Raw genomic sequence first — 26,988 nt, 5'->3', positions numbered from 1 at the left:
GCTGGCCAGCACCTGGGTGAAGCAGCCCTGCACTGTCCCCCAGGGCTTCCAGTCCACTGACCCCAGACGCATCAGTGGCTCTGGCCCTAGCCAGTCTCTCCTGGACCCCATGGCCCTAGGCCTGGACAGGGAACTGGACGGGCTGCCTCCATGGCTGGGTTGGTGGCTGGAGGAGGGGCAAGGGAAGCCAGTGGCCACCTCGCTGCCCTGGCTCAGCAGCAGAGACCTGGGGGTCCCCTCCAGGAAGAGGGCCACATGCCCCGACCCTGGCCTGCCCCCACTGGCCTGAAACCTACTGGAGTTGGAGGGCTTCCTGACACGACAGGGGTGGGGTTCACCTTGTAAACTGGAGACCAAGTCTTCTCACCCCGGTTCTGCAGCCACTGGTCAGCCCTAGGGCTCCCCACGGTCTGGCCTCCTGGGGAAGCTGGCCACCCACCTATAATGGGAAGGAGGAGCGCTGTGGCAGGAGGCCCCTGCAGCAGGCAGCCCAGCTTTAAGTAGCCCCCAACTCCTGGCGCTGCATTCACCCCAACAGAAACCCTACGCCATTGGACCCAAATATTTACCCCAATAGTTGGGCATGGAAAGTCCTGCTAGAGCCACCAGGCTCCCTAGCAACCCCCTTCCCTTCCCCCAACCTTTCCCAGCCCCCACATACTATATTCACCCCAAGGGACAGCACATCAATCCCGCCACTGCAGGCTGCAGGCTGGAGAACCAGGTGGGCAGGAAGAGACAGCCCGTCAGTGCTGGGAGGACAGGGAGGCCAGGCCTGGGGGCAAGAGGCTGAAGTATTTGCTCTCAGCCTGAGAGATGCAGCAAGGGCCTCTGGGTATTCTAGATCATTCTGTGTTCGCTTACAAGGCTCATGTCCTGATCAGTATGGACCTTGTCTTACTATCTCAATGACCTGAATGACCTTGGTAAGGATGTGATGGCCAGGCCCACCCCAGCCTCTCTCAATGGTCATTGGGCCCCACCCCCGACCCCCGCAGGCCTCTGACCCAGTGGCAGGGATTCTTTCTTCTGGTCCCCTGGGGAAGCTCCAGTCTGACCCTCATCTTGGTCTTGCAACATTCTTTACCTTGGAGGGCAGGTTCTCCAGCTAGCATAGTGGACAAAGAAGTCCAAGATGGAGTCACTGTTTTGTCCCGTAGGACCTCTCATCCCAAGCCTGGCCATGGAGATCGGGCCAGCCTCTCAGCTGGGACGCGCACACGGGGCAACTCCACACTCACGCACAGGGCCTGGGGCCCAGGCTCCACACTGTGATGCTAAGAGAACACCACAACCAAGTCCAAATCGTTGTGCTCCCCCCAGCCACCCCAGGCCCTTTCCTGTCTGCTCATGCATCTCTCCAAATGAGCAGCAGGGCCACCCTGTGGCGGCTCCCACCACCTGCCAACCCTGTGCACTCCTGAGAAGCCCAGTGGCCTCACACTCAGGGTCTCAGGTCCTTGCCCTTGAGCTGCCACCCAGAGCAATGCTCTTCCTATGTGGCAAACTTGGACTGCACGGGGACATCCCAGGGCAGGCAGCAGGCCTGTTGGCCTTCGGGGGCCGTGACACTGTCCTGCACCATAACACATGACATGCTCACCTGGGCCTGCCAACCCTGAGCCCACGGCAGGTCTGCACTGGACAGTACCGTTACCGCCGGAATCACCGGATCCGGTCTGCGGCACACACCCTGGACACAGCCCCTCTGCAGCACCCTGTCCCCTGTCCCTCCTCAGCCCTGTAATCTCCCAGGCTTCCCTGGGGGAACCACCAGGTATCTCGGCTGCGGGGTGGGGCACTGCCACCACCTGCAGTGGGCCTCCACCTGTGCCATGTGTGAGTGCGGCACTCGCGTGCGCCCCGAGCCAAAGAATGTGGGGAGGGCGACTCCCCAGACACAGCTGCCAGAGACACACAACAGCCTTCAAACCACCGGCTGGGCACACAGCCCTTCCGCCGTCCCCAGGCTCAGCCCTTGGGGTCATCCCTGGAGCTCAGAGGGCTTCGAGAAGCCTGCGTTGAGGAGAGAAACTGCCCTGGGTGTTCTCTGCAGGGTGAATCAGTCAGTGGGGGTGGGGCATGGCATTCAGTATCTGTAAAACGCCAAAAGCAGGGCTTTGAAGGACTCGGTGGGCCCCTAGCCCACTCTGGGCTAGCCAGACCACTGGGCCCAGGAGGAGCCCATGTTTGCTATCCAGGATCACTGCTGCGTTCAACGGAGGTATAGCAGCCTCCCTGAGACAAGGCCCAGGACTGCAGGCGGGAGCACCTGCTCCAAGCTTTGTCACCTTCCAAAACAGCCTGGTGAGACCAACCAGACAGACTCGCAGCAGTAGCCTCCCTGGCTCCTGCCAGCCTGCCCCACGCACGTGCAGGCAGACAATGGATCTGCAGGTCCAGAGCCTGAAGCCTGGAGGGGACCAGCCCGATGACACTCCCTGGTCCCCAGGTATCCCCTGACCTGCAAACCCCCACCCTATTCTTCCTGTTCTTCTCCAGTCCTGTCAAATTCAAGGGTGAACAAGGGCCTGCATCAACACGGAAGTGGGGGTGAAGATGTAGCAAAGACAGACACTCTGCTCCTCATCCTCAGAGAGGCAGGTGTCTGCTCCATCTATGACCTGAATCCACCAGGGTGCAGACAGACCCAAGATAGTAATGTCCATCCCAAAGGCCACGACCCCTTCTCCAGGACCTGATGCCCCTACCCCTGCTCCTGGCCTGCAAAAGGTGTTCTGAAGGGTAGTGGGCAAAAGGGCAGACACATAAATTGTATCTTAGGTAGACAGAGAGTAACTAGTTGTAAGACCCCGACAGCAAAGGAAGAGAAATGTAACTAGTGACCCAGGCCAGCTCTGCCCTATTGGGTGAGAGCTGGAGAAGTCCATCGCTCCCTGGGGAGGGGCCTGTCCTCCACCCCAGGAGCACTGAAAATTCTAACTCCAGCCAGCTTCTGACAGAAAACAGCTGTCTGGGCTGGGGGCGGGGTCACCTGGGAAGGCGGCTGGGACCTGCAGTTGGGAGGAGCCCTGGCCCAGCCCCCCTGGCTGCTCCACCCTCCTCCCACCCCAGAATCCTCAAGTGCCCAAGAGGCCCGGGATCCTCAGCCCCCGCAGAGTGTCTGCCCTCGGCTCCCTCCCTGTCTTTAAAGGCTCGGGGCCTGGAGAGGAGGCAGTGGTGGGCAGCGGCCTAAGGCAGGGGTCCTGGCTGCAGCTCACAGTCCAGGCTGCCCCTCGTTCTGTGGACCCAAACACAGTCCCCCTGGGAACAAGCCTGGAGCTGGGATGCCACACGCCTGATCCCAGACGAGGATCCGGACACCTCCTGGTTGGTTTGGCTGCGCTGGGGACACAGTCCCTCCACCCGCAAGGTCTGCAGCTGTCCAGTCATTCCCTGCCACCCTCCCGCCCTGTCTTGGCCCCTTTAAGCCCCGCCAAGTGGGGAGCCAGGCGGGGCGCGCCGCTCCCACACGGGCCGCGCCCGCCGCCAGACGCTCCCGCACCCCGGCTCCCCGCGCCACGCCGGCGAGGCTCCCCGCGCTGGCGCCTGTCAGAGTCCGCGCGGCTGCGCCCGCCCGGGGGTCCCCGGGTCTGCGGCGCGGGGCTCCCCGACCACCCGCGGGGCCCGCTGGGCGCTGGGGCCTGCTCGGCGTCGCTCGGCCTCCCGGCCCCTCCCGGCCCCGCCCGGCCCCGCCCGGCGCCGCGCTCCTACCGTGCGGGCTGCGCTCGGTGCTCCGGGCCGGGCCGGCCGGGCGCGGGGCTCAGCTGGCGGCGCGGCCCGGCTGCAGGAAATGCCAGAGGACTGATCCAACCGCGCGAGGCGGAGCGAGGGAGCGGCGGAGGGAGGAGGCGGGAGGGAGGGCGCGGCGGCCGCAAAACCCGGGCGGATCCGCGCTGGAGCGGCGCCCTGGGGACCCCGGCGCCCGCCCGCGCCGCCACCAGCGCTCGGCCTTTCCGCGCCCTTCCGGCGGCGAGCCCTGGGCTCCAGCTCACCTGCGGCCCGGGTGGCGACGCCGCGCCCAAGGCTTGGCGGGGTGGGTGAGCCGGGTCAGTCTTGTGGGGTTCTCACGTTTAGGGGCTTAGGAGAAGCCCAAGGTCACAAATGTAGGCGCACCCCACCCCACACTCGCCAGAGCTGTGGATTCCTTCGCTCCATTCCTGAGCCCGAGTAACTGTCACCCCTGCCAATCGCTAGAAGCCACCAGAGCACAGGAGGACCCACTGTCCTGTATTTCTGTTCAAAGGGACCCTTCTGTCATACTCCAGGTTTCCAACTGATTAACTGGTCGCTTCAGAAACTGACACCCCTGTACTAAGTCCTGTTTCCCCCTCAATTGCTCTAAATGACTTTCAGATCTGAGTGCAGGCCATCTCCCAGTCCCTCCCCTGAAGGCCTAAAGTGGATGTGAGCTCCTGGTTGGTGCCAAGGTGTCTCCAGTGTGGCCCCCTGCCAGGTCCTTTCCCTACTATCAGTCCCAAAGGGCCCAGCCACACTGGGAGCTGAGCACATCTCCTCTGCACCCCCAGATGCAGGTGGGACATGGGAGGGCATGGAGCCTGTCCCAGACGGAACGTCAGAAGGGACTAAACTGACCCTGGGAAGTCTCAGCCTCCTCCCGGTCTGTGCACTGCCATGGATACATCCAGGGTGCCCCTAAGACTGGTGATCATGGGGTGCTGAAGGACCCCTGGCCAGGCTCTAGAGGGAGAGCCTGGGGTGCGCAGCTCCTTCCAGGCCCTGGAGTTGGAGTGAGCCCTCATGGGGAGGGGCATGCAGGGGCTCAGCCCCCATGGCAGTCCCTTCCCCCCCAGCCTGGCCACGCCCACCCTGTTAGACCTGGGGTGAGGGGGGTGGTGGGCAGAAGCACCAGCCTGTCCCTCTCCCTCACCCTCGTGCTGATGGGTGGGTAAGGAGGCAGAGCTCTGCTGCACCAGCTGGCTTACCCCAGAATGAGCCCTGCCTGACCCATAGTCACCTTTCGAGGCCGAGGCCTTCGGACGCAGAACTGTTTGGATAAGATGCTCAGAGCCATGGTGGGACCTGCTCCGTGGGGCCAGTAGCCTCTGCCCTTCAGGCAGGGGTGAGGAGGGTGGACGGAGACCAGTGGGTCTGCTTTGAAGTCTCTGCACAAAGCTGGGTGTGGCCACCAGAGCCTGGTGAGTTGCTGGTTGCCTGGGCGGGTCCTTGGGGAATCCGGGGAGAAAACAAGCTCTGTTCCCCGGGGCAGAGGTCTCAGGGGCCTACACAGGGAAAGCTGTGAATCCATGCGGGCTATAAGGGCCACATTTTGTGAAAGGACACTCCTGAGGGCAGAGGTCAAAGGGCACTTGTGGAGCCTGGGAAGGGCCCTGAGGATGACGCAGGGTGGGGGCTGGGGAACGGAGTCAGGACCAGGTTTGAACTCTTCACTGGGTTGAGTCTGACAGCAACCAGACAGGCGCACGGGAAATGAGGAGCATGTCACCTGCCAGGCTCAGTGACAGGTGTCAGGTGTCCTTCAGGGTCCACAGCTGCTGCTGGGCTCTCCCCAGAAGCCCCATTCCTGCTTGCCTGGTTTTGGAGCGGCAGCGAGGTGGCTAGAGGAAGGTCCGAATCCTGCTGCCGCCGGTGGAAGGCAGCTCCATCACTGGGCAGTGAGTTGCTCCTTCCGGGCCTCAGCTTCCTCACCTGTCAAATGGACACAGCATGTGCATGATGGAGGCCCGTGCAGGAAAGGAGAACAAAAGCCCTCAGAGGTGGGCAGAGCAGGGGGCTGACGGTGCCGGCCTTGGGCATGCTGGCACTGCCTCGGAGCCGTTGGGCCTCAGGCAGGTTTTTGCAACTTTCTGTGCCTCACTTTCTGCCTCTGTAAATGCTGAGGAGAGGAATCCCCACGGGCCAGGTCTCTGAGTGCCCAGCAGTGCCAGGAGACTTCTAAGGCACTCTCCCTGGGTAAGCACCCTGGGAAGGGATGGTCGGACCGCCCCGCCCATGGTGCTGAACTGACTCTAGTTCATGCAGTTGCGTTTGTGATCAGCAAGATTTTATAATGCTATTGCAAACATGGAGGCTTTTACTCTGAGCGAGCAGAGAACAATTTAAAATCAGTACTGTTTCAAGCCAAGTCTCTGAACAGTGGCCCTCAGCCGAGGTGGCTTTGCCTCCTGACTCGAGGTGGCATTCGGCCATGTCTGCAGGCAGTGTTGGCTGGGTGCTGCAGGCATCGAGGGGGCAGGGGCCAGGGACTCTGCTCAACTCTCGTGATGCACAAGAACCCCCCAGGGCAGAGGCTAAGCTCAGCAGTCCTCCCTGAGGGCACATTCGTCCTCCAGTCTGGGCTTCAGAGTGTCCCTGCTCTGGGACTCTTCCCTCGGAGTCTCATTTCCTTACCTGGGAAGAGGGGCAATGTCCCCACAGGTGGGGGGCCTAGGGAAATCTGGAGCTCATAGTGACATGGGAACCTCCGGGTACCTGGCACCACGTCTTCCCGCTTACACGTGTGACCCGCTTCATCCTCCCCTGGAGCTCTGGGTCATGAGCTCTGGGCCAAGGAGCCAGGCAGTGGCTGAGGCAGGCCCGGAAGGCGGCCTGGTGCCCAGGCGGCTCCTCTCCGCCCTCTGCTGTGGCTCGGCTGCAGGCCTCTCCAGCTCACCAGAGCCACCTTTGGCCACAGGCCCTGGGGGGAGCCCAGCCCCTTCCTCCCCTGGACCCCATAGTGGCAGGGGAGGGACATGCTGGGAGGAGCAGGGAGGCCTATGTCCTCAAATGTGTTCCACGTCCTCTCCCAAGGGAGACCCTCTGGTGGCGTCCTCCTGGGCTGAGTCACATACCAGGTGTGAGGTGAGGGGGGCGGTGGCCCCTGGCAGTTCCCTGGGAAACCTGGGGGATTGGCACAGACTCTCCCCCTCCCTGCCTGATGCTGCCCAGGGCCAGACAGGCCTGCCGCCTGGGTAGTTCCCCCTGCTCTCCACCGCACACCCCCTGTCTTCCAGGAAGACCCATCTAAAGCCCTGGCTTAGGCAGCGTCTGATGTGTGCCGTTTCCCAATGCCCTGGGCCTCAGCTCTGACCCCCACCTGAGAAGGCAAGAAGGGTCTATTTACAGGGACTCACTGGGAGGCTTCGAGGCCCTGCGGGATCCATCTTGCTGCCGAGGTGCATTGGCTATGCAGGCCCTGTCCTTGGAGGTGATGACCACGGACAGAGGCCTCTGCCTGCAGCCCTGCTTTGAAGAAATGCCTAGAGGTCCCCTTCCCAAGTGCCTGCCAGCAGCCACCCTGGGCAGGACTGGCTCCTCTGGGGAGCTATTGGTAGCAGGCTCTAGTTCCGGCAGGTGCTGGGCCCCCAGGAGTTGTGCTGGCCTGTCCACTGCCCTTTAGTGGTCTCTTCTGGGGCGGGGTGGCATTCCGCTTGAAAGCTGAGTTCCAGAAGTTGAGTGGCCCACCATCAGGGCTGAGTCTGTCGCAGTGGCGGGGAGTGTGCTGGAGGAGCGCCCGGTGGGTCGGGGTGTATAGGGGCTGGAGGCTGGTGCCTCAGGGTTGGGGAGCTTCGGCAGCCCTCTGAGAAGCGAGATGGCATTCTCCCTCTGGAGGAGCGGACACAGCTGTGGCACCCCATGGGCTTGGTGACAGCCAGGCAGGGCCGCAGGCCTGGGGAGGAGGAAGCAGACCAGGGACACCCAGCCAGGGACATCTCGGTGGGAGGTGGCATCCTGTCTGAGGCTGTCCACTTGGGATGCTCCTGGCCTCTTCTCCCTTCTCGTCCTCCGACTTGCAGTCGAGTTTCCTCGTGGCTGTCATGTGTGATATCTCAGTAGATTGAACACAGAAGCGGGTGCGAGACCCCAGCTGGCTCTATTAAGCCAGCCGTGACAGGGACCCAAGAATGTCAGCCAGTGTCACTCTTTTTGAGGAATACTTTTGTTTTGGAAAACACATTTTGTTTTTGTAAGTAATGTATCATTTATATTAACAACACAATGGGTTTATCCTTTTTAAGTAAATATTTTTAAAACTTGAAGTGAATATTGATAGATGTAACCTATAGAAACAAATGTTCTTTGTGGACCTCAGTGATTTTTTTTAAGCGTATAAAGGAGATGAGTTTGGTAGGCACATCTGCAACCCCAGCTTCTCAGGAGGCTGAGGCAAGGTGATTGCAAGTCAGAGGCCAGCCTGGGCAACTTAGTGAGGTGCTACCTCAAGGTGAAATTTAAAAAGGGCTGGGGAGGTAGTTCTGTGGTTCAAAGCTTGCACAAAGCCCTGGGTCCAATCTCTAGCACCACACACAGAGAAATAAGTAAGTCAATAAGTAAACAAATAAAGGAACATGAGACCAATGGGTTGAAAACCCCATGTGTAAAGAATGCTGAAGGCAGAGTAAAAAGACTCCAATATGTTGTGCTTGGGCTTTGGGGTCAGAACATGTGTGAATGTAGGCGTTGTCATCCTCAACTCTTCCTCTACGACCATCATCACCATCACCTCATCATCACCACCATCATCATCACCAACATTACCACCATCACCTCACCTTCACCACCATCACTATCACCACCATCACCACCACCACCATCACCATCACCATCACCATCATCACCACCACCACCATCACCATCACCATCATCACCACCATCACCACCACCATCACCATCACCACCATCACCATCACCATCATCACCACCATCACCATCACCACCATCACCATCACCATCATCACCACCACCATCACCATCACCATCACCATCATCACCACCACCACCATCACCATCACCATCATCACCACCACCATCACCATCATCACCACCATCACCACCACCACCATCACCATCATCACCACCACCACCACCACCACCATCACCATCATCACCACCATCACCATAACCACCATCACCATCACCATCACCATCACCACCATCACATCACCATCACCACCATCACCACCACCATCACCACCACCATCACCATCACCATCACCACCATCACCACCACCATCACCATCACCACCACCATCACCATCACCACCATCACCATCATCACCACCATCACCACCATTACCATCAGCATCACCATCACCACCATCACATCACCATCACCACCATCACCATCACCATCACCACCATCACCATCACCACCACCACCATCACCACCATCACTGTCACCACCACCACCATCACCGTCACCACAATCACCATCACCACCACCACCATCACCACCATCACTGTCACCACCATCACCACCATCACTGTCACCACCATCACCATCACCACCACCACCATCACTGTCACCACCATCACCATCACCACCACCACCATCACTATCACCACCATCACCATCACCACCACCACCATCACTGTCACCACCTCACCATCTCCATCACCATCATCATCATCACCACCACCACCATCATTATAACCATCATCACCCACCATCATCACTGTCACCAAAATCATTATATCACCATCACCATCTCCAGCACCACCACAATCATCATCACCACCACCACCATCACCATTACCACCGTCATCACCATCACCATCACCATTACCATCATCATCACCACCACCAACATCACTATCACCAAAACCATCATATCACCACCACCATCGCCATCACCACCACCATCACCACCATCACCATCATCACCACCATCAGCACCATCACCATCACCATCATTACCACCATCATTATAATCATTATCACCACCATCATCACTGTCATCAAAACCAGCATATCACCATCACCATCACCACCACCATCATAACCATTACCACCATCACCATCACCATCACTGTTACCACCACCATCATCCATATTTACCATCCATATTTACCTCCATATTTACCATCACCATCATCACCACCATCCAGATCATCATCACTGTCACCATCACCACCACCATCACCATCATTTCTACCACAACTATCCCTGTCACTACAATACCACCACCATTTAATCATCCCTGTGACCACTACCAATATCTGTTCACTCTCCCACCTGCCTTTGGTTGAGCCTTTGGTGTGTGCCCGATCCTGCACCAGGGCTTTAAGTCCTTGCCACAGAGCGCTACCTGGGAGGCGGTATTGCCCACAGTCTACGGGAGGCGGCAGGCTTCTCGCAGTTCAGTGAAGGCCTGGGCAGGCTCTGCACACCACCTGTTAGGCCCACACTCTGTTCTCTCTGGTGTGGAAGTCACTCCAGCCTGCTTCACCCCCCATCTGTCTGTTGCTAGTTGGGGTGTGACTAGTGAGAACAGTCCTACTACTGAGCACTCACTGAGTCCCAGGCATGGGCTGGCTGCATGCTGCTGCTTCCCTGGTCTTCCTGCCCTGGAAGCAGGCACTTAGCATGGCTCCCACCTTGGGGCAGGTGAGCCCTGTGGGAAGCATTGTCCCAGTGCCAGGTACGAAGTGGCACTGGTGAACGCTGGCCCATCACCTCAGTCACCAGAGCGTGGCCCAAGGGGCTGGGATGGCGGCTTGCAGGGGTAGGCAGGCCTGTGGGAGGTGGTGACCTGCCAGGGCAGGGTGGGCAGCTCGAGGGGGCGTGGTCTCCCTGCTGCGCACTCCCTCCCTCCCTAGGCCAGCGCCCTGGCCCACCAAGCTTCTCCCCACCATCGCTATGTAGAGGCTGCTGTGAGGCACCAGGTGGCGTTCCAGGTGTGGGCGCACGGCTGTCAAGGTGACCACAGGCTAAGCCTGCAGGTCACTCGGGGTCTCTGCGGGAGACACAGGAAAGAGTGGGAACGCAGCCCCCTGTGCTGTGAGAGAGCCGGTCTGGAGCCGGCGGGAGGTGGCTCGGGAGGACTCTCTGAGGGTCTGACACTGAGCGGAACCTGAACTCCTGTGACCCCGGCTGAGGGAGACAGCTACCCAGGAGGGGGAGGCTCAGGGAACAGCCAGAGGCCAGCGTGGCAGAGGCAGGCAGGAGGCAGGAGGCAGGAGGTGAGGCCAGGAGGCGCAGGGGCTGTTACAGAGAGGTTCCTGTGTCACAGTGGATTTGGATTTTATTTTACTGTGATGGAAATCACCTGGGGGTTTCTGAGAAGGAATTATGGCCTCCTCGAGGAGCAAGAATGGAGGCAGGGAGTCCTGAGGAAGGATTTGGTGCTGCCCAGCCTCATTTTAGGAGACTTGAAGGGGGTGGGGCAGGAGAAGGGTCTGTTTGGGTGTGTTTTGGGGTGGACAAAGCTGACCTCCACCCACACCTGGGTCCGTGAGGAGGGAGGGAGGTTTCCAGTCAAACCTGTGAAGGCCGCAGGGCCCAGGACAGGGGGCAGGCGCTACCTGGATCTGGCCTAAACGGCATTCTTGTTGCCCCCACCTCCAATGATGAGGCCATCCCAACCCTGGGGGCGTGCTGAGGCCCCCTGGGAATGGATGGGACATGCTTTCTGTTTCAAAGTTCGACATCATCTGCAATGTGGTCACGTGATATGTGGCCCTGGGAATTGCTGCATCCACCCACCCCCCCAGCAGGTATCACCCATGCCTTCAACAAGGCAGGTGCCTCAGAAGGGAAGGCAAACCGCCCACCATGATCCCCCAGGCACACAGATGCAAAAGTCCTCAGCAAACCCTGGGCAAATCAAAGCCAGCAATGTGGACCCAGGGGGACTGGCCCGAGCAGGTGGGATCTGCAGCAGGAAAGCAAGGCCGGCTCAACATTGGGCACTTGACGTCATTTACCCGAGAACAGACTGGAAACCACCGCTCATCGTGATGGATGCACAAAAACACTGACAAAATCCAACATCGAGGCGGGATCACAACCCTCTGGAAACCAGTACCGTAAAGGAGACTTCCTAAAGAGGAAGGGTGTCCACGGAACACCCCACAGGTGCAGACAAGAGCAAAGATGCCAAGCTTTCTCCCTCTCTCACTGTCACCCCTGCTGCCCCACCGCACTCTGGGTCCTCGGTGTCTCAGTGGGACCAGCAGAAGGTGAAGGAGGCCAGGGAGGGGAAGGAAGGAATAACCTCCCTGACTGCAGAGATCCAGCACCCGGCAAGCATCCTGGGCAAGGTAAAAGCTGCAGAAGCTGCATGAGCTGAGCTCCTCATCTCTCCTGTGACCGGGCAATGCACAAGATCACTTGTATTTAGGCACTGGCAACAGACACTGGAAATTAAAATGAAAAACCCAGGAATAATATGTTAAAGTAGCATCAAAGTAGAGGAGATACTTGGTTTAATCTGACAAAATAGCTAAAGCGTCCATTTGCTTAAAATGCAAATGTGGAGGTCAAATGAGCCCTTGATAAATGGAGCGCTAGATGGATTCACGCATGGGAGCTCTGTATTGTCAAGATGTCGATTTTCCCCACACGGATCCATATGTTCAATGCAGTCCCCAGCCAACACCCCAGCGGGCTTCGGGGATGGAAAGGACAAGCTAATTCTGAGTCCACACAGAAAGGCTAAGTGACCAGAGCGGCAAGCGAGTGGGATTTTGAAAAAGAATGGGGCTGGACAGCCCCGGCACTTGACTCGGGTCCCTCCAGGAGCTGCAGGGGCAAGGCGGCGCAGAACTGGCGTTGGCAGAGAGCAGGCCCGCAGATCGAGGGACCAAACGAGTCAGGAACCTGACAAAGATGCGGAGATCCAGACGGCAATGCGGTTGGGGAGAGGACAGCCCGTTCAGCAGTGGAGCCGCAGTCCAGCCCACCCAACCAGCCAACCATGGACAGCACTGACCCACAGGGGCTGGGGAGGGCCGGGGCGGCCGCCTGCTGAGTCCCGGGCAGGCCTTGGGTGTGGGCATGTCCTACGGCTTGATGTGACGGCCCCTGGCGTGTGAAACTCACGTGACACACAGAAAGGGTATACTCAGAACAGAACATGCAGAGGACTGCATGTCAATGGGACCAGGAAAGGACTGTGAGTGACAGCAGCCACCTGAAGACGCCCATGTGGGCTGTGTGTCCATGCAGAGGACGTGCGTGCCCAGGACTCTCTGGCTGGGAACACTCTGGAGAAGGCCCGGTGTATGCTGGTCAGCCTGGCCCTCTCCAGAGCTGCCTGCGGTCCTGTAGCCATGGGGCCTGGTCATCAGGGTGGCCTGGGGCCCCAGGCCCTTGGAAGCTGTGGCTCTGGGACAGGCAAAGGGCCCACACACACTGGTCATCAGGTGAGGGTGGTAGGAGCCCAGCCGGGCCAACTCAGAGGCAGGAGGCTGCCGTGTAGAAAGCCACCGTGCTGCAGGCCTCTGCTGGCTGCTGTGGGGCCCACAGGATGGCAGAGGCTGACTGGCATGGCCAGTGGGCACCCTGAGCGTCCAGCAGGGTGATGACTGCAGTGCTGTCCTGGGTCGAGTGAGAGTCCCACACCGCAGGAGGAGCTTGGACCAGGTGTAGACTTGGATCAATCTGGCGCTTAGGTGACCTTAGCGGTGTTTTAGAACGGATCTTTCTAGTTGTATGAAAACTGCATCAGGGTCCTGGTGGGTATCGTGATGACTCTGAGGTTTGGAATCCCCTTTCAGGACTGTAAATGTAAACATTTAGGATTTTCACACTGAGTTTCTGGCCTCTTACAACCTGAGACTAGAATAGCATCACCCAGCAGAACTTTCTGGAATGGTGACAGTGTCCTGTGAGCTACATGCAATAGACACCAGCCATAAACTGCTACTGAGGATGTGGGATGTGGCTGGTGTGATGAGGAGCTGAGTTTTAGTGCTCATTTAAATGCCCCCCTGTGGCCTGTGGCTGCAGTATGGATGGCACAGAGCTGGACTCTTGGAAGTGGACATCTGCTTTGCCGTAGAGACCTCTTGCTCTAGACAGGTGCCTGGTTGGTGGCAGGAGGAGCGAGTTGCCCATTCAGACGTCAGTAGGAGCCGAGGCGATGGCAGAGTCAACACTATCCCTGCCAGGACCCTGATGCAGTTTTCATATCACTAGAAAGATCTGTTCTAAAACTCACCTCCAAGCTCCAGGACCCACTTAGCAAAGCAACCCTAGAAAGTGGACCAGAGCTGGAGGCCTCACACATCCGGATTCCGACCTCACCAAACTGCCTCGGTCACCTGAGCGCCAGGTGCTGGTACCCAGACAGATGCACAGGCTGGGGACAGAGTGGCGAGCCCAGAATAAGCCCTGGAGCTTATTGACTTTCAACAACAGCGCCCAGGCTATTCAGTGGGAAGGACGGTCCCTTCCACAAACGGTCCTGGGAGAACTGGATGTCCATGTGCCAAAGAAGGGAGCCGTACCCTCCCTGACACCTGGTGCAGGAACCAACCCCAAGTGGGTCAAAGACCTAGCTGTATGGGTGGAACCTGCCGGAACCTGAGGGAAAACAGGAAAGCTCCCCTTGTGGACCTGGTGCTGATCCCTTGGCTAATGACCTAAAGGCACTGGCGACAAGAGAAAAGAGACAAGGTGGATTGTCATGAGATTCCAAGACAGTGAGCAGAGGAGGTGGGTCAGGTGACCAGGGACTCCTTGGTGCATGTTCAGGTCCATGCCTTGGGGCACCTCGTCCAGATGTGCCAACGAGCAAAAGTCTTGAGCAGACATTTCTCCCCAGGAGACACACGAGTGGACCCCAGGTGAAGGAGAAGATGCTGGCCATGGGGGAGATGCAGATTCAGAGGACCAGAGATGGCCTCGGCTGCCCACCAGCATGGCCTGGACCCCCAAAAGAGCCCCTCGGCCTGGGTCCCCACAGGTGCCTGAGGAGTGCTCAGGGCATCTGGCCACTGGCTGCTTCTGCACAGGCTCGAGTGCCCTTGGCTTGGTGGCTCATCATGGGCTCACTGTGCCGTGCAGGTAGGAGTGAGCTGCTGGGTCCCCAGGTGCTCTCGGCTGGGAGGGCTGGGGAGGAAACTCACGCTGAGGCTCCCAGCTAGAGAGGGTGCACCTGAGCCCGGGGAGCCGCAAGGGGACGGCCGCTCACAGCGTGGAAGGCTGAAGAGGGCTCCTCATAGGAGCCTCTGTGCTCAGGAATTGGCCTGGGTGCGGGTGGTCCTTGTCCAAGTCATGGAGGACACCCTGGGGAGCCCAGGGCCTGAGGGTTGTCCTGTGAGTTGGTGACTTCTTGCTCCCTCTGCACATGGCTCGTCCATGGCCTTATCACAGTGTCAGAGACTTGCTGTCACTGACCGGTGCTGCTGGCCACCAGGCCATGGGTCTTGGTGATATGGGGATTTGGAAATTGAAATGTCACAAGCTCTGGCCCAGGTGGCAGGCCCAGGCACAGGACTGCACTTTTATCGCCAGTTAACTCGCACCCACAGGCCCCTCCTGCTGCTGGCCTGGCCCTGAGACCCCAAGCCCCTGAAAGATGACCAGTGGTAAGTCCATACTTCCTGGAGGCAGGAAGGTCAGGCCACCATGGAGAGCACCACTGTGCGCCCACCCCGCCCTGGGGCTGTGACCTGTTGGCACCATTGCCACCTGGTGGAGGCGGACATGAGGCTCAGAGAGGTCCAGTGACTTGTCATGGTTCCCACAGCCCCAACGGCAAAGGAGGGGCTCAATTCCAGACTTGTTTGTGGGGAGCCATCTCGGCCTGGGGGCTGCTGGCCCTGTGTGTACACAGGTGAAGGTGAACACCACCTGGGCAGGTGAGAAGCCTAAGGAACCTGGGTGATGGCGGCTGTGAGCTCCTGAGTTCTCCAGCACTAGCCCTTAGCCAGGAACCCCTGAAAGGCCCTTCGTATATGCCTTCAGGGGACCCTCATTGCGTTGTTATTGGGACACATGGTACAGACACGTGTGTGGTGTGTACATGTGTCTATGTGCATGTACACATGTGTACCAATGAAATTTCACTTTTAGATCACGTCAGAGAGAGAGAGTGTGCCTATCACGGGAAGTGACAAACCTCGTCACGCTGTGCCTGAGCTCTCGGGACAGAGCGGGGCTGGGAGAGATGGCAGCTCCAGGTCTCGTGGACATGAAGGAAACAAGGTGCTGGTGCTTAGAGGACCCCCAGGCAGACCCGAGGAGTCAGAGGGGAGGGAAGTCCAGCGCGGGCTCCCCATGTCTGTGCGGAGAGGTCCCTGCTGGCCGTGTCACTCAGGTGAAAGTGCCACTGAGCGGGGAGATGGCTTCCAACACTGAGTGTCCGAGGGGGACCGCTAAGGGTACTGCTGTGACAAATGCTCAAACACACGGTGGAGATTTGCTTCTCATGGTCTGGAGGCTGGAGTTCAAGGTCAAGGGCTGGAGGTCGGGTGTCTGGGGAGGGCTGCTCTCTGCTTCCGAGATGGAGCCTTGTTCTGGGCCTTTGGAAGGGTGGGCATGTGTCCTCCATGGAGGGGGAAGGGAAGGACTCACAGGGGCCCAACTGCTTCCATCAGGCCCTTCCACAGTGGCCTGTCCACCTCTGCAGCAGAGCCTTGCACCCTGAGCACCTCCCAGAGGGCCCACCTCCCAGTACCACTGCCCTGGAATGACGCTTCCAGCACATGACCCTGGGGGACACACCCTGACCAGGGCAGGGTGTTTCTCCAGTGAAGATTTCACTCATGAAAACAAACTTGAGCCCGACCCAGTGGTACCTACCTGTAACCCCAGCTGCTTGGGGGGCTGGGGCACGAGGGTCCCAGGAGCTGGGCCCTGGGCAGGTTCCTTTCTATTTTCATTGGCTCTAAGGACAGTGCATTATCGGTGGGGAGGCCCATGGTCACCATATCTGCACATGGGAGTGCGTGGGTCTTTGCACGTCCACTGAGACTCCAGGCCCCCAGAATGGAGGGGTGGGTTTTCTGCCTCCAGCTAGGTTTCCATGAGGCACCAGCAGTCTCTGTGACAAGGACCTGAGAGCCCACAAGATTAGAGTCACTGATTTGCAGGCTCCAGGGCGTGTCTGGAGGGGCCAGGGAACCGGCATTTCCAACAGGGCTTCCAGGAGATTCTTGTACTTATTCAATGGAAGAACCACAGCTCCAGGAAGGCTGAACCAGAAAGGGAAGTTTCCTGTGGAGGAGTGGATCCCAGGAGGCTGGGAGCAGCCTGGAGCCCGGGGTGAGCTCTTGGTGAGCTGCAGCTTACGAGGATGCCGGGTGCACGCAGGAGCTCGTGGGTCCTGAGCCAGGGGTGTTTGGGAGGAAGACTCAAGGGTGGAAAGCCGTGTCCTCCCTCCCTGCGTCCCTGGCGCCCTCCTCTGTGAGCCACCGCTGGCCAGCCTGGACCCCCTGCGCTCCTGTCCTCCCAGCTCTGGGCCCGCGCCTCCTCCTGGAAGCCCTCTGGATCTGCTCTCAATTCTGCACAGCGCCCAGAATTGTGTGTGATTGTGGCAATAATGGGGGACACAGGCCCCAGGTGGGCTTGTCCTCCAGGCCCTGGGGAGTGTGGGCACTTACTGGGCCTCCAGGTCCTGCAGAGGCCAAAGGGTTCTAGAGAGGATGGGTGCGGGCAGAGGGGCTCCGATACCCACGACCCTTGGGCACTTTTTCTCTGTCCGCCTGGTCTTGTGGTTTATCTGGGTGTAGTGTGGTGGGTCTGCGGTGCTCACAGTGTTGGTGGCCCTGGGTGGTGCCGATGTGCACATTGGCTGCGAGCACCCTGCCTCGGAACGCTTCCTGCCCAGGCACCTGCCTCCTGGGCCCCACCTCCCCCGGGGCTCAGGACTGCCCCTTGGTAGCCAGACCCCAAAGGCCTCAAGCAGGTGGGCCAGAGATGGTCAGTCCTGCAGAGGGGGGGGCAGGCAGTCCCTCCCCTGGTCACTGCCACCACCCTCCTCAAGTTGCGTCACTCAGGTCCTGTGCTTCGCGAGCCCCTCCTTTCCATGCAGCCCCCACCATAAGCAGCCCAGTCTCATGCCAGGCTGGCTGCAGGCCTCCAGGGGGTGGGGAGAGGGTCTCCCTACAGCCCCAGACTCCTACACAGCTGGGGGTGGGCAGGCGTGACCTTCATAGGAGAGGATGTGCACAGCCAGGCTGGGAACCTGGATGGTATCAGCTCCCTCTGGGTAGCTGGACACCCCCAAGCTGGGCAGGGGAGCCACAGGGACCCAGCTCAATTCAGCTCCTTCCATGAGACGGGACCTGGTGACCCCAACCTGCCACGCAGTGCTGTGGATAGGAGCTGGAGGGAGAGACGGCTCCGCCCTCCTGGCCATCTGGAAGGTCACCTCATGCTGGAGTTGGCTGCTGTCCTTTGAGAAGCAGGAAGTGGGTGGGGGTGGGTTCGTGGCCCCCAGGGACATGCGCCCACGCTGGGCTCCTATAACAAGTCACTGGGGCCAAGAGTCGTGCCGGGGAGACCCCGCTCCACGCTGCCAGGACTCCAGCTCCAGGCCTGAGGCAGGGACGGGGTGCACCAGGCACAGTAAGGGAAGTCCTGCCAGGGACTCTGGGGGAGCCCCTCTTCCTCTGGGGACCCAGATAGGGATTTGCTTTGGGGAGTAAGATGGGGGCCTGGACGTTGGAGAAAAGGACCAGCCTCCGAAGGACTGGCCCTGCCCCGCCTTCCGAGGTACATGCACTTAACACCGCGTAGGCGAAGGGGCGACCTCAAGGGACTCCAGCCCACGTCAGCCCCCTCTTCCCACTGGGCCCCTTTCCCACTGGACCTGGGCACTCTCCAGCAATTTCTGGCCAGGGCGACCCTTAATCTCCATGCTCCCGTGGATCCTTCCTGGCAAACAGGAAGGAAAGAAAGAGGGACTGGGCAGGTGGCTACTCTCCTGGCTGCAGGGGTTTATCTTGAGTCTCCTCAGAGTCTTGTGCGTACTTACCCCACACTGACCCCTACCGGGAGCAAGGGACATTGCTCTGGGGAGGAGACGGAAACCCGCACCTGCTGGGCTCCTCAGGGGCTGGAGCCCGAGGCTTCTCAGAGGGTCCCAGCCTTAAGTCTCCCTGTTGGTGTGTGAGCAGCGGCTAGCAGGGGATGTCACCTCCTGCACACCTGCTGGCCCTGCTCACCTGTGGGCGGCAGCTGGCGTGGGTCCTCTGCCTCCCACCCTGGACAGGCCTGGGCTCCTTGAGTGGAAATTTCAGTCTCCTCAAGTCTACGCTCTGGGGTGAGGTGTGAGGCTGAGTGGCCGTCTGCTGGCCAGACCCCACTCCTGTCCAGCCTTCCTCGCCCCTCGAGTCCCTGTGCTGGCCACGGGACAGAGCCAGAAGGATAGTCGGCAGGGAGCCGTCCAGTCTACCCAGGACCGGGGCTGGCGTCCGCCCTGTGGGCCTCACTGCTCTTGCTCCAGGGGTGCCCCAAGGACAGTTGAGCCAAGGGCAGCCCATACCTGCAGGGTGGCAGGCTGGAAAGTCCCCAAGGTGGCCCCAGGTGAATCCATCTGGAAGCCAATGGACTGGGTCCAGCCTGGCCTTTTCATCCTTCCAGGTGGACCCCCATGTCAATGCAGGCAGGTGCCGCCAGGGCCCCTGTGGCTGGCTGCACTGGGCTGGGTTCCTAGGTTGTGGGCTGAGCTTGCAAACTGGGCCATCTGGTGAGAGGTGAGATGGCGTCCCCGTGGGGGCCCCAACCCAACACGACTGGCCTCTTTCTGGACAGGGAAGTTCGGACACAGACTCACACTGGTGAGGGTCACCTGAAGAGGAGCTTGGGGAAGCCCCAGGGGTGGCCAGCCTGCAGCCTCGGAGGGAGCGGGTACTGGAGCTGAGGCCTTGCCTCCTTCAGTTGTTGAAGCTGCGAGCTGTGGGGTGAGTCGCGCGGCTCAGGAGATGAGGGCACAGACCTTACGGTGGCTGAGTAAAGCCGGAGGTGCCCGAGGCTGGGTCAAGAGCCTGGGGCCTGGGAGGGCTGATGGGCGGAGAGCAGGTGTCCAAGGGCGAAGGGCACTGCTGCTGGAGAGCAGCCAACAGGCTCCGTGGCCCCTTCCTGTGGCTGCCCCCTCTCTACTAGCCAAGCCCTCTCACAGGTGGAGGCCTAGGGATTGGGAGGGGCAAGCTGTCACTGAGCCAGCGGCTGGACAGGGGTCAGTGCCAGGAAGCCCACTCCGCTCTGCACCCAGACAAGGGCACTGGACGTGGTCAGCCGCAGGCACCAGTGCTGGGGCCAGGCCTGGCGGAGGAAGCTGCTGACCCTTGGCTTGGGGGCCCACGGCTGGCCAGGCCCAGTGTTACCTCCAGGCTGCTGGGAGCCAGGCCATGGAGCCTGGGGAGCTCTGCCCATGCTGACCATGGCAGAAAGGGACCCTCCTCCGGGCTGCCACTCGGTGGGCAGATGGCAAAAATGAGGGTGGGGCCTGGAGACCCCGGGCAGCAGCCCCTCCCTGCTCTCTGTCCCTTGGGGGGCAACAGCTTTGCCCCTCCTTGAATGACTGGGACAGCCCCTGGAGGCAGAGCTGAGAGGAGACCGGAGGCCCTGGCCGATGGGAGCTGGGGCCATGGCCTCCCCCAGGCAGGGGTCTGAAGAGACGGTGTTCAGGTGACAGGGACGAGCTGCAGCCAGCCAAGGACAGCCCTCCCCAGGGCTGGCTCTGACTCAGCCAGCCTGCCAGGAGGTGGAGTTCACCTGCAGAAGCAAGGCCCAGAAGGTGACCCAGGATGTGTCCTGAGTCTCAGGGTCACCCTGGCACCCTGCAGCCTCCTCTGGCTGGCAAGCTGCGGTGTCTTTGTCCCTGCCCCAGCCCCACCCTGGGGCATGCAAGGAGGAGGAGGCAGGTGGGGGGGCTCAGCCTTGTCCACCCATGTGCGGGGGTCCATGAGGCAGCTGGGGCATCCCACTGCGTGGTGCAGACTCTGGGGCATGAGGTGGTCCCTTGATGAAGGGAGGCAGTGCCTGGGCGCTGCCCAGCCCCCCCTATTTCCCCTCCTGCACGAGCCCTGCTCTCCCAGCGCACGCTGGCCCAGCTGCACCTATACTCCTGCTCCTGCCTGCTCCCGGAGCCCCTGCCCGGCCATCACCACAGACTGCTGGGCAGCCACACTCAGGATTTCAGATTCTGCTTGGCCTAGTTGCTACTCCCTGCTCACCTCCTCTCTGTGTGGCCAAGGCCAGGAGCCGGTCAGAGGCAAAGGAGATGTCGAGGAACCGGAGGACTGCGAGCCAGGTCTCCGCGGGACAGCACAGCAGGTCCTCCCTGGCCAGCAGAAACAGGGATCGGGCCCAACAGGGGCCCTACAGGGCACAGGGACAAGAGTGGGGGATAAGCAGAACGGATGTCCCCCTCTTCTGTGGACCACAAAGTGCCTTTGGGGATGCCTGGGTGTCACCTCTGCTGGCATCTGGGTATCCCACCAACTCAGACCCAGAGCTGGTCACTACAAGACTTGGCAGATCCCACCCCTTGGGGATAGCAGCCCGGGCACAGCCCAGGGGGTGGGGCCCCTGGAGAGCCCCCCGTGAGCAGCTGTGTTTTTGTGGGATGTCTCTGACATAAGCAGGGTAGGCGGGGTGGGCCTGGCTCTACCTGGGCCTCTGTCCAGGAGTCCAGGGACATTTTTCTGCCAGGTCCCATGAGCATGTGTCTTGGGTCCACACGTGTTTTGAGAACCACCAGAGCACCTGAGACTTCATCTGTGGGCTCCCAGTGACGAGTAGAAAATGCAGAATTGAAACTAACACAGGTCCAGTGATACCTGGTTACGGTGACGGACACTGGTACCCCCGACCACGGCAGCGTGATTCTCACACAAACAGGTGACCACAGTTACTGTCATCCCACACACAGGAAAACAAGGCCGAGAAGGACCACAAGTGCCCGCCCAGGGACATGTAGTGGGAAACACCAGGGTGCCCAGGTCCCCAGAGCACGACCCTCATCCCACTGTGCCTCCCCACGAGGCCTGTCCCCTTAGTGGCTGGGTCTGACCGGGCTCCACAGCACCTACACACACGTTTGTCACTCATGACCGTGTGCGGGGCTGATGGCGGCTGTGCCAGCACAGGCTGCTGGCTCTCACTGGCCCCACCTGTTGGGACTCACCGGACCCTGCAAGCCTGCTGGGAACTGGCAAAGCCAGGACCCAGGGGCCAGAGGGGGTCTTCAAGGAGACTGGAGAGGTCCCCGGGCCAGGGGTACACACGGGGTCACAGACCACGGTACAGGTCCACGGTGCTTGGACCCTGCCCACCTGTCACCCCAAGGCACTGCCCGCCTTCCACCGGGGGCCTCCTCAGGCTCCTGGGAGGACTGAAGGGGCAGGAGGCAGGGGCAGGCGGCTGTCCCTTGGGCTCCAGCTCCCCTCTGGCTGGTCCTGCTCGTTCTCTGCCCTCGCTGCTCATGTGAACAGGAGACAGTGGGGAGCAGCGGCCAGTGGAATGGGGCTCCTTGCTCTCTGAGGACCCGGGGGGTGCAGGCCCAGGAGCAGGCTTCTCTGCCGTGGGGACAGAGAGTAGGAACGGCAGCCTCACTGTGACCTGGCTGGGGCTGCCCGCAGCGGGCACACAGGGAGAAAGTGGGATAGTGGGCAGAGACCCAGCAGGGCCCCGGCATGACCCCAGGCTGCCCAGCATCTCCCAGACAGACCCTACCAGGGGCCTTGGGGCAGAGGACAGCAGGGACCCAGGGGACCCCATGTTCTCAGCTTGAGACTCAGCCACACCTTAGGAACTGGGGGTCCCCAGTGGTGACACGTGACCTGCTAGTTCTTCCATCTTCCCAGAATGGGTGGTGGCCTGATCCCGGACTGGTGCCCAGTCCAAGGCAATTGGGTTTCATGTAGCCAACCACAGGGCTCAGGCTTTGGGGGCCCCCCTGTCCTCACGCCTCAAGAGCAAGGAGCCCCATTCCACTGGCTGCTGCTTCCCACTGTCTCCTGCTCACACGAGCAGTGAGGGAGGGCAGAGAACGAGCAGGGCCAGCCAGAGGGGCAGCTGGGGCCTGGAGTCCAGTGTGGGCCCTTCTTCCACTTTGCAGATAAGGAGACTGAGGCTCAGGGAGTCTCCATGCTCCTCTGCGGCCACACAGCCAGGACCACACCAGCTCCTTAGGCTCCCCCCTTGGTGCTTGGCCAGTGCTGGGTGCCTTGTCCCTGTGCTGTCCTGTCTCAGCTCTGCAGGGGGACTGCCTGGAGGAGGCATCGGGTCTCTCCTCCAGGACCCCCGGAAATGCCCCTCCACAGAGCTGCACCTGCTAGCCAAGCTCCTGCCCATTTGCTGGGCCCTCCCCTGGCACCAGGACCAACAGCAGGAGGGAAAACACCGTGACCCCGACAAGCCAGGCGGGGCGTCTGTGAGGACGAGTCGGCAGGGCGTGTTACATAAATGCCAGTGGGGAGCCAGCAGTGGCTGCTGCCCTGGCCTGTGGTCACCTGAGGTGACCGCCTCGGCCTTTGCCAGCACCCATGGTGCTTTTCAGTGGGCACCACTACGCAGATCCCTCGGACAGGGGAAGAAGCAGAATCCAGGAAAAGCCAGGCACTCTGCAGGAGGCAGCGGGGGGACCCACCTGGCCTGCCCTTTCCCCGCACGCTAGGTGGCCCCAGCTCCCCTCACATGACAGGCAGCAGGAGGCCAACCTCGCTGGCCCTCACGTGCCCCCCACGTGCCCTTTGGGGAAACCCTGGAGCCAGGCTGGGCCTTTCTCAGGAGCCTGAGTCAGAAGTGCCACTGTCCTGCCCACACAGCCCAAGGCTCTGGGCAGCAGGGTCAGGAGCCCTCCCTCAGGGGTGTCTGAGCCGGTCAGTTCTGCTTAGAGGCCCTGGCCAGCCTCAGGGTCTGGGAAGCTGGCCCTGCTGACCCTGGTGTGCACCCAGGGCCGCTGTCTGCACTAAGAGTCTGGCCACGTTCTCAGCCAGTTCAGGCCTGTGGAGATGCCTCTTGACCACCTGACCACCCTCTAATTCCTCCTCATCTGCCAGCAGTAGCAGGTCAGGGATTTAGAAATAGCCCCTTTGAAGCCTCTCTCAAAGAGCCGCTGAGAGCAAGTAGGGAAGTCAGACGCAGACGGCACAGAGACGCTTCAGCAGGGACCCGGTGCAGCGAGCTCTACACCCTGGGTCCCTAGCCAACCCTGGAGGGCTGCAGGGGCCCCTCACCACCTGGCAGGGTGCTGGCCGAGGTGGCAGGAGCCGCCTGGAGGAGGGAGGGGGGCCGGGCTGTGGGTGCAATGCAGCATCTGGCCCGGGACCTGCTGCATGCTCCCAGCCGCCTGCCAGCGCCTGCCGGGAGCTGGAGCGCAGGGCAGCACCCTGGCCCCAGGGCCAGGTGTACCCCCAGGGAATTCTGAAGTCAGCAGGGAACAGCAAAGGCTGGCGGGAGGGGCTGCCACCCCCAGGGCAAGCCCCGCCCCTTCCCCACGTGGTTCCAGACCTCAGGTCCAGTGTCCACAGTGGCCCGAGAGAGCTACGCCCGCAGTGTGGCCTCCGAGGGGACCCTCATCCCAGGCAGGTGGGAGCTCCAACACGGGCGGGGCCGGGCTGCCCGGCGGTACTCACCGTGCAGCAGGGCATGAGGGCGGCGGGCTCCCTCCTCCAGGCTGGTCCTCCAGAACTCGCTCAGCTCTGCCGGCCCCAGTGGGCTGTGCCCGCCCAGCGGACCCTCAGCCAATGGCAGGGACCCGGCCGCCCCGCCCCCTGGCGGACGCTTTGTAATGGGACCCGCTGGGCTGGTCCTGATGGAGTAACAGCCGTCCTGGCCACCGCAGGTGTGGCAGGAACCCCACAGCCAGGGCTGAGGGGTCTCCCTGCATGAGACGGTAGCTCTCAGAGGGTCTCAGAGACTAGCATCCCTACACGTGCCATTTCTGGGGCCAGCTTTCCCCTCCAGGCGGACAACGACTGCAGCAGCCTCCAGGGCACCAGGCAGACTGGTTGCAGGCAGGGCTGCGGTGGGGAGCTGGGGTGGGGAGCCGTGCAGTCTGGCGTGTTACCTAACACCAGGAGCAGCTGCTTCCTCTGCAGCGGGTGTATCTGGGGCCTGCAGGGGGAGGCACACAGTCCACCATTAAACATAAGACCCTCCTGCCAGGCTTCCCATGGCCTTTGGTGGCCTTTCTCTTCAGGGACAGGTAGGCAAAGCCTGAGGCACACATAGGGTCAGCATGCCTAATGTCACACAGTAAGGTAGGGGCACAAGGAATTCTGGCCCTTTCTAGTGTTATTCCCAAAGCCTGAGCACCCAGCTCCCTCCCAGCACGATGCCCAGCTCAGCGCAGCCCAGTGCAGCCCAGCTGTGCCCAGCCCAGCCCAGCCCAGCCCAGCTGTGCCCTGCTCAGCCCAGCCCAGCCCAGTCCTATAGGGAGAGGGAAGGGCTGCAGAGCTGGGTCAAGAGGCTCTAGATCCTCCACACGTAGGTCGCCCCAAAGGCTTCTTATGGGCAGTTTCCAGGAAAGCAGCTGGACAATGACTTCAGTGCCTCTCCAGAATGTGTCAGCAGAGCTGACCCTGGCCCTCTGACGTGGGCATCTCTGCCTCCCTGTGCTAGTGTGGGGCGGGGCCAGGACAATTCCTGGGCGGCAAACCTTGCAGCACCCAGGAGATTGGCCATGGTCAAAAGACCCCAGGCTGCAGAGAGCAGCTCAGAGTGACCACCTGGGTGGCTGGCCCTGCCCTGGCCCCTCTGCCCAGCACATTCTTATAAACATGAGGCTGGGGCCACTCCTTTGCCCAAACTTGTCCCTTTGAAAAGGAAACAGAAGACCACGGAGGCCTTAGCCTGGGCGTGGACAACCACTGGCACCTCTGGACAGAGCACTGCGGGTGGGGGACTCTGTGTCTCAGTTTATCCTCCTCAGGGGGTCCGGGGGGTGATTTCCACAAGGAAGTGGACTGGAGTTCATGGCATGCAGTAAGTGCTCAATCGATGCACAGTGCCATGCTCTTCCCCTCATTTGGCCCACTCAGGGACCCTTCCAGAAGGTGGCCTCTTCCATCTACAGAGGTGGAGGCAGAGTGTCCATGAGGCTCCCTGGCTTGCCCTGGATCACTGACAAAGCATGCTCAGGATGGCTAGCCTGCTATCCCACGTGGGCCTTGAGGGGCAGCTCTGCAGAAGGAGGCTGCTCCGTGGTGGGCAAGACATGAGGAGTGGGTATAAGATGTCCTCTGGTCCATCTTGGGGGCTCTTGGCAATCTAGGCATCCAGGGGCCAAGAATGCCCCGTAGGTCCTGGCCATCTTCCATCTCGTCTGACCCAATAGAGGGTGCCAACAGGACAGCAGCCCTGAGCACCATGGAGAGGGGCCAGATGGAACCTTCCAGATGTCCAGAATGCTACAGAATGGGGGGCACTTGGCCATCCACCCACAGACGAGGAAGCAAGATGGCTGGCTGGGGGGCACCCACCATGTCCTGTGGACAAGCGCAGCTCAGCTGCCCCACAAAGCACCCGTGGGGACTTGCTCCCTACACCTTGGAGGCAGGCCCTGGGACACTACTCCACAGAGTGGCTGCCCAGGCATTGGGAGTTTGGGGAGCTCCCCAGAGTGGAGTTGGGCCCTCTGCTATCCCCATATTGGTCAGGTGGACAGCAGGAGGCCTTCCATTTGTAGAGGAACAGAGGACTGCCAGTCTACGCTCAGGGAAGACTCGCGGAGGCTCATTGTCATCTCGGCTTCCTTTTATTAAGAAGGGCAGCCATTTTATTCTGTCTGGCAGAGAGCATAAAGCCTGCTTCGCAGAACCACAGGGTTTGGCAGGAGCCCCCAATCTAGCTGGGCATGACTTGGGAAGTTCTCATTTGCCAGGGAACTTGTGAGTCTGAGCCAAGAGTGCAGCCCATCTATCTTCAGGCACCCCAACCTCCCTGCCTCTCTTAGCCTCTCCACCTCCTCTCCAGGCTCTCCTCCTCCTCCTCCCACCCCCACTCCCTTCCCTCTTCCATTCCTCACTCCCTCTTCCTATTGCCCCCCAGCCCCTCCTTCTTATCCTTGCCCCTCTCCCACCATGTCTGTCTGATATTGATGGTGCCAGGTTGGAAACGTGGCTCCTGCAAACCATGAGCATAGCTGCTGAGGAGGCTGATGTCAGCACGTGATTCAGAGATGGCTGTAGCTGAATCTGGAGAACCTGGAGCCCTGCCCAGTGGAGGAGGCTCCTGCTCATATGTGGCTGAGGGGACACTGAGGTTAAGGGAGGTCACTGGGTTTAGAGAAGGCTGTGAAGTGAGGTGAGGAGCTGGAGGACGTATGGCCCCTTCCTTCTACGTAC

General features: G+C 60.5%; 1 protein-coding gene across 4 annotated transcripts in view; it reads right to left on the bottom strand.

The window, feature by feature from the left end:
* Positions 1 to 24,388, bottom strand: part of OSBPL5 (oxysterol binding protein like 5) — a 75,643-nt gene extending 51,255 nt beyond the window's left edge. Inside the window, exons 1-2 of one of the 4 annotated variants that reach the window (XM_081280805.1) lie at positions 24,277 to 24,388; positions 5,554 to 5,670 (exon numbers count right to left, since the gene is read on the bottom strand). In XM_081280805.1, coding sequence (XP_081136931.1) covers positions 5,554 to 5,670; positions 24,277 to 24,291 — 132 coding nt within the window. In that variant the 5' untranslated portion in view covers positions 24,292 to 24,388. Of the gene's footprint in view, positions 1 to 4,978; positions 5,141 to 5,553; positions 5,671 to 24,276 lie in introns of those variants that run through there. The other 3 variants (XM_081280804.1, XM_081280802.1, XM_081280803.1) reach the window with 3 other exon arrangements.
* Between the last annotated feature and the right edge of the window lie 2,600 nt (positions 24,389 to 26,988).

Source organism: Spermophilus citellus, assembly GCF_964194105.1.
Source record: "Spermophilus citellus genome assembly, chromosome: 2".
In the NCBI taxonomy this organism is placed as follows: domain Eukaryota; kingdom Metazoa; phylum Chordata; class Mammalia; order Rodentia; family Sciuridae; genus Spermophilus; species Spermophilus citellus.
The sequence above is the reverse complement of the archived record's forward strand: the minus strand, read 5'-3'. Positions and strand labels throughout refer to the sequence as shown.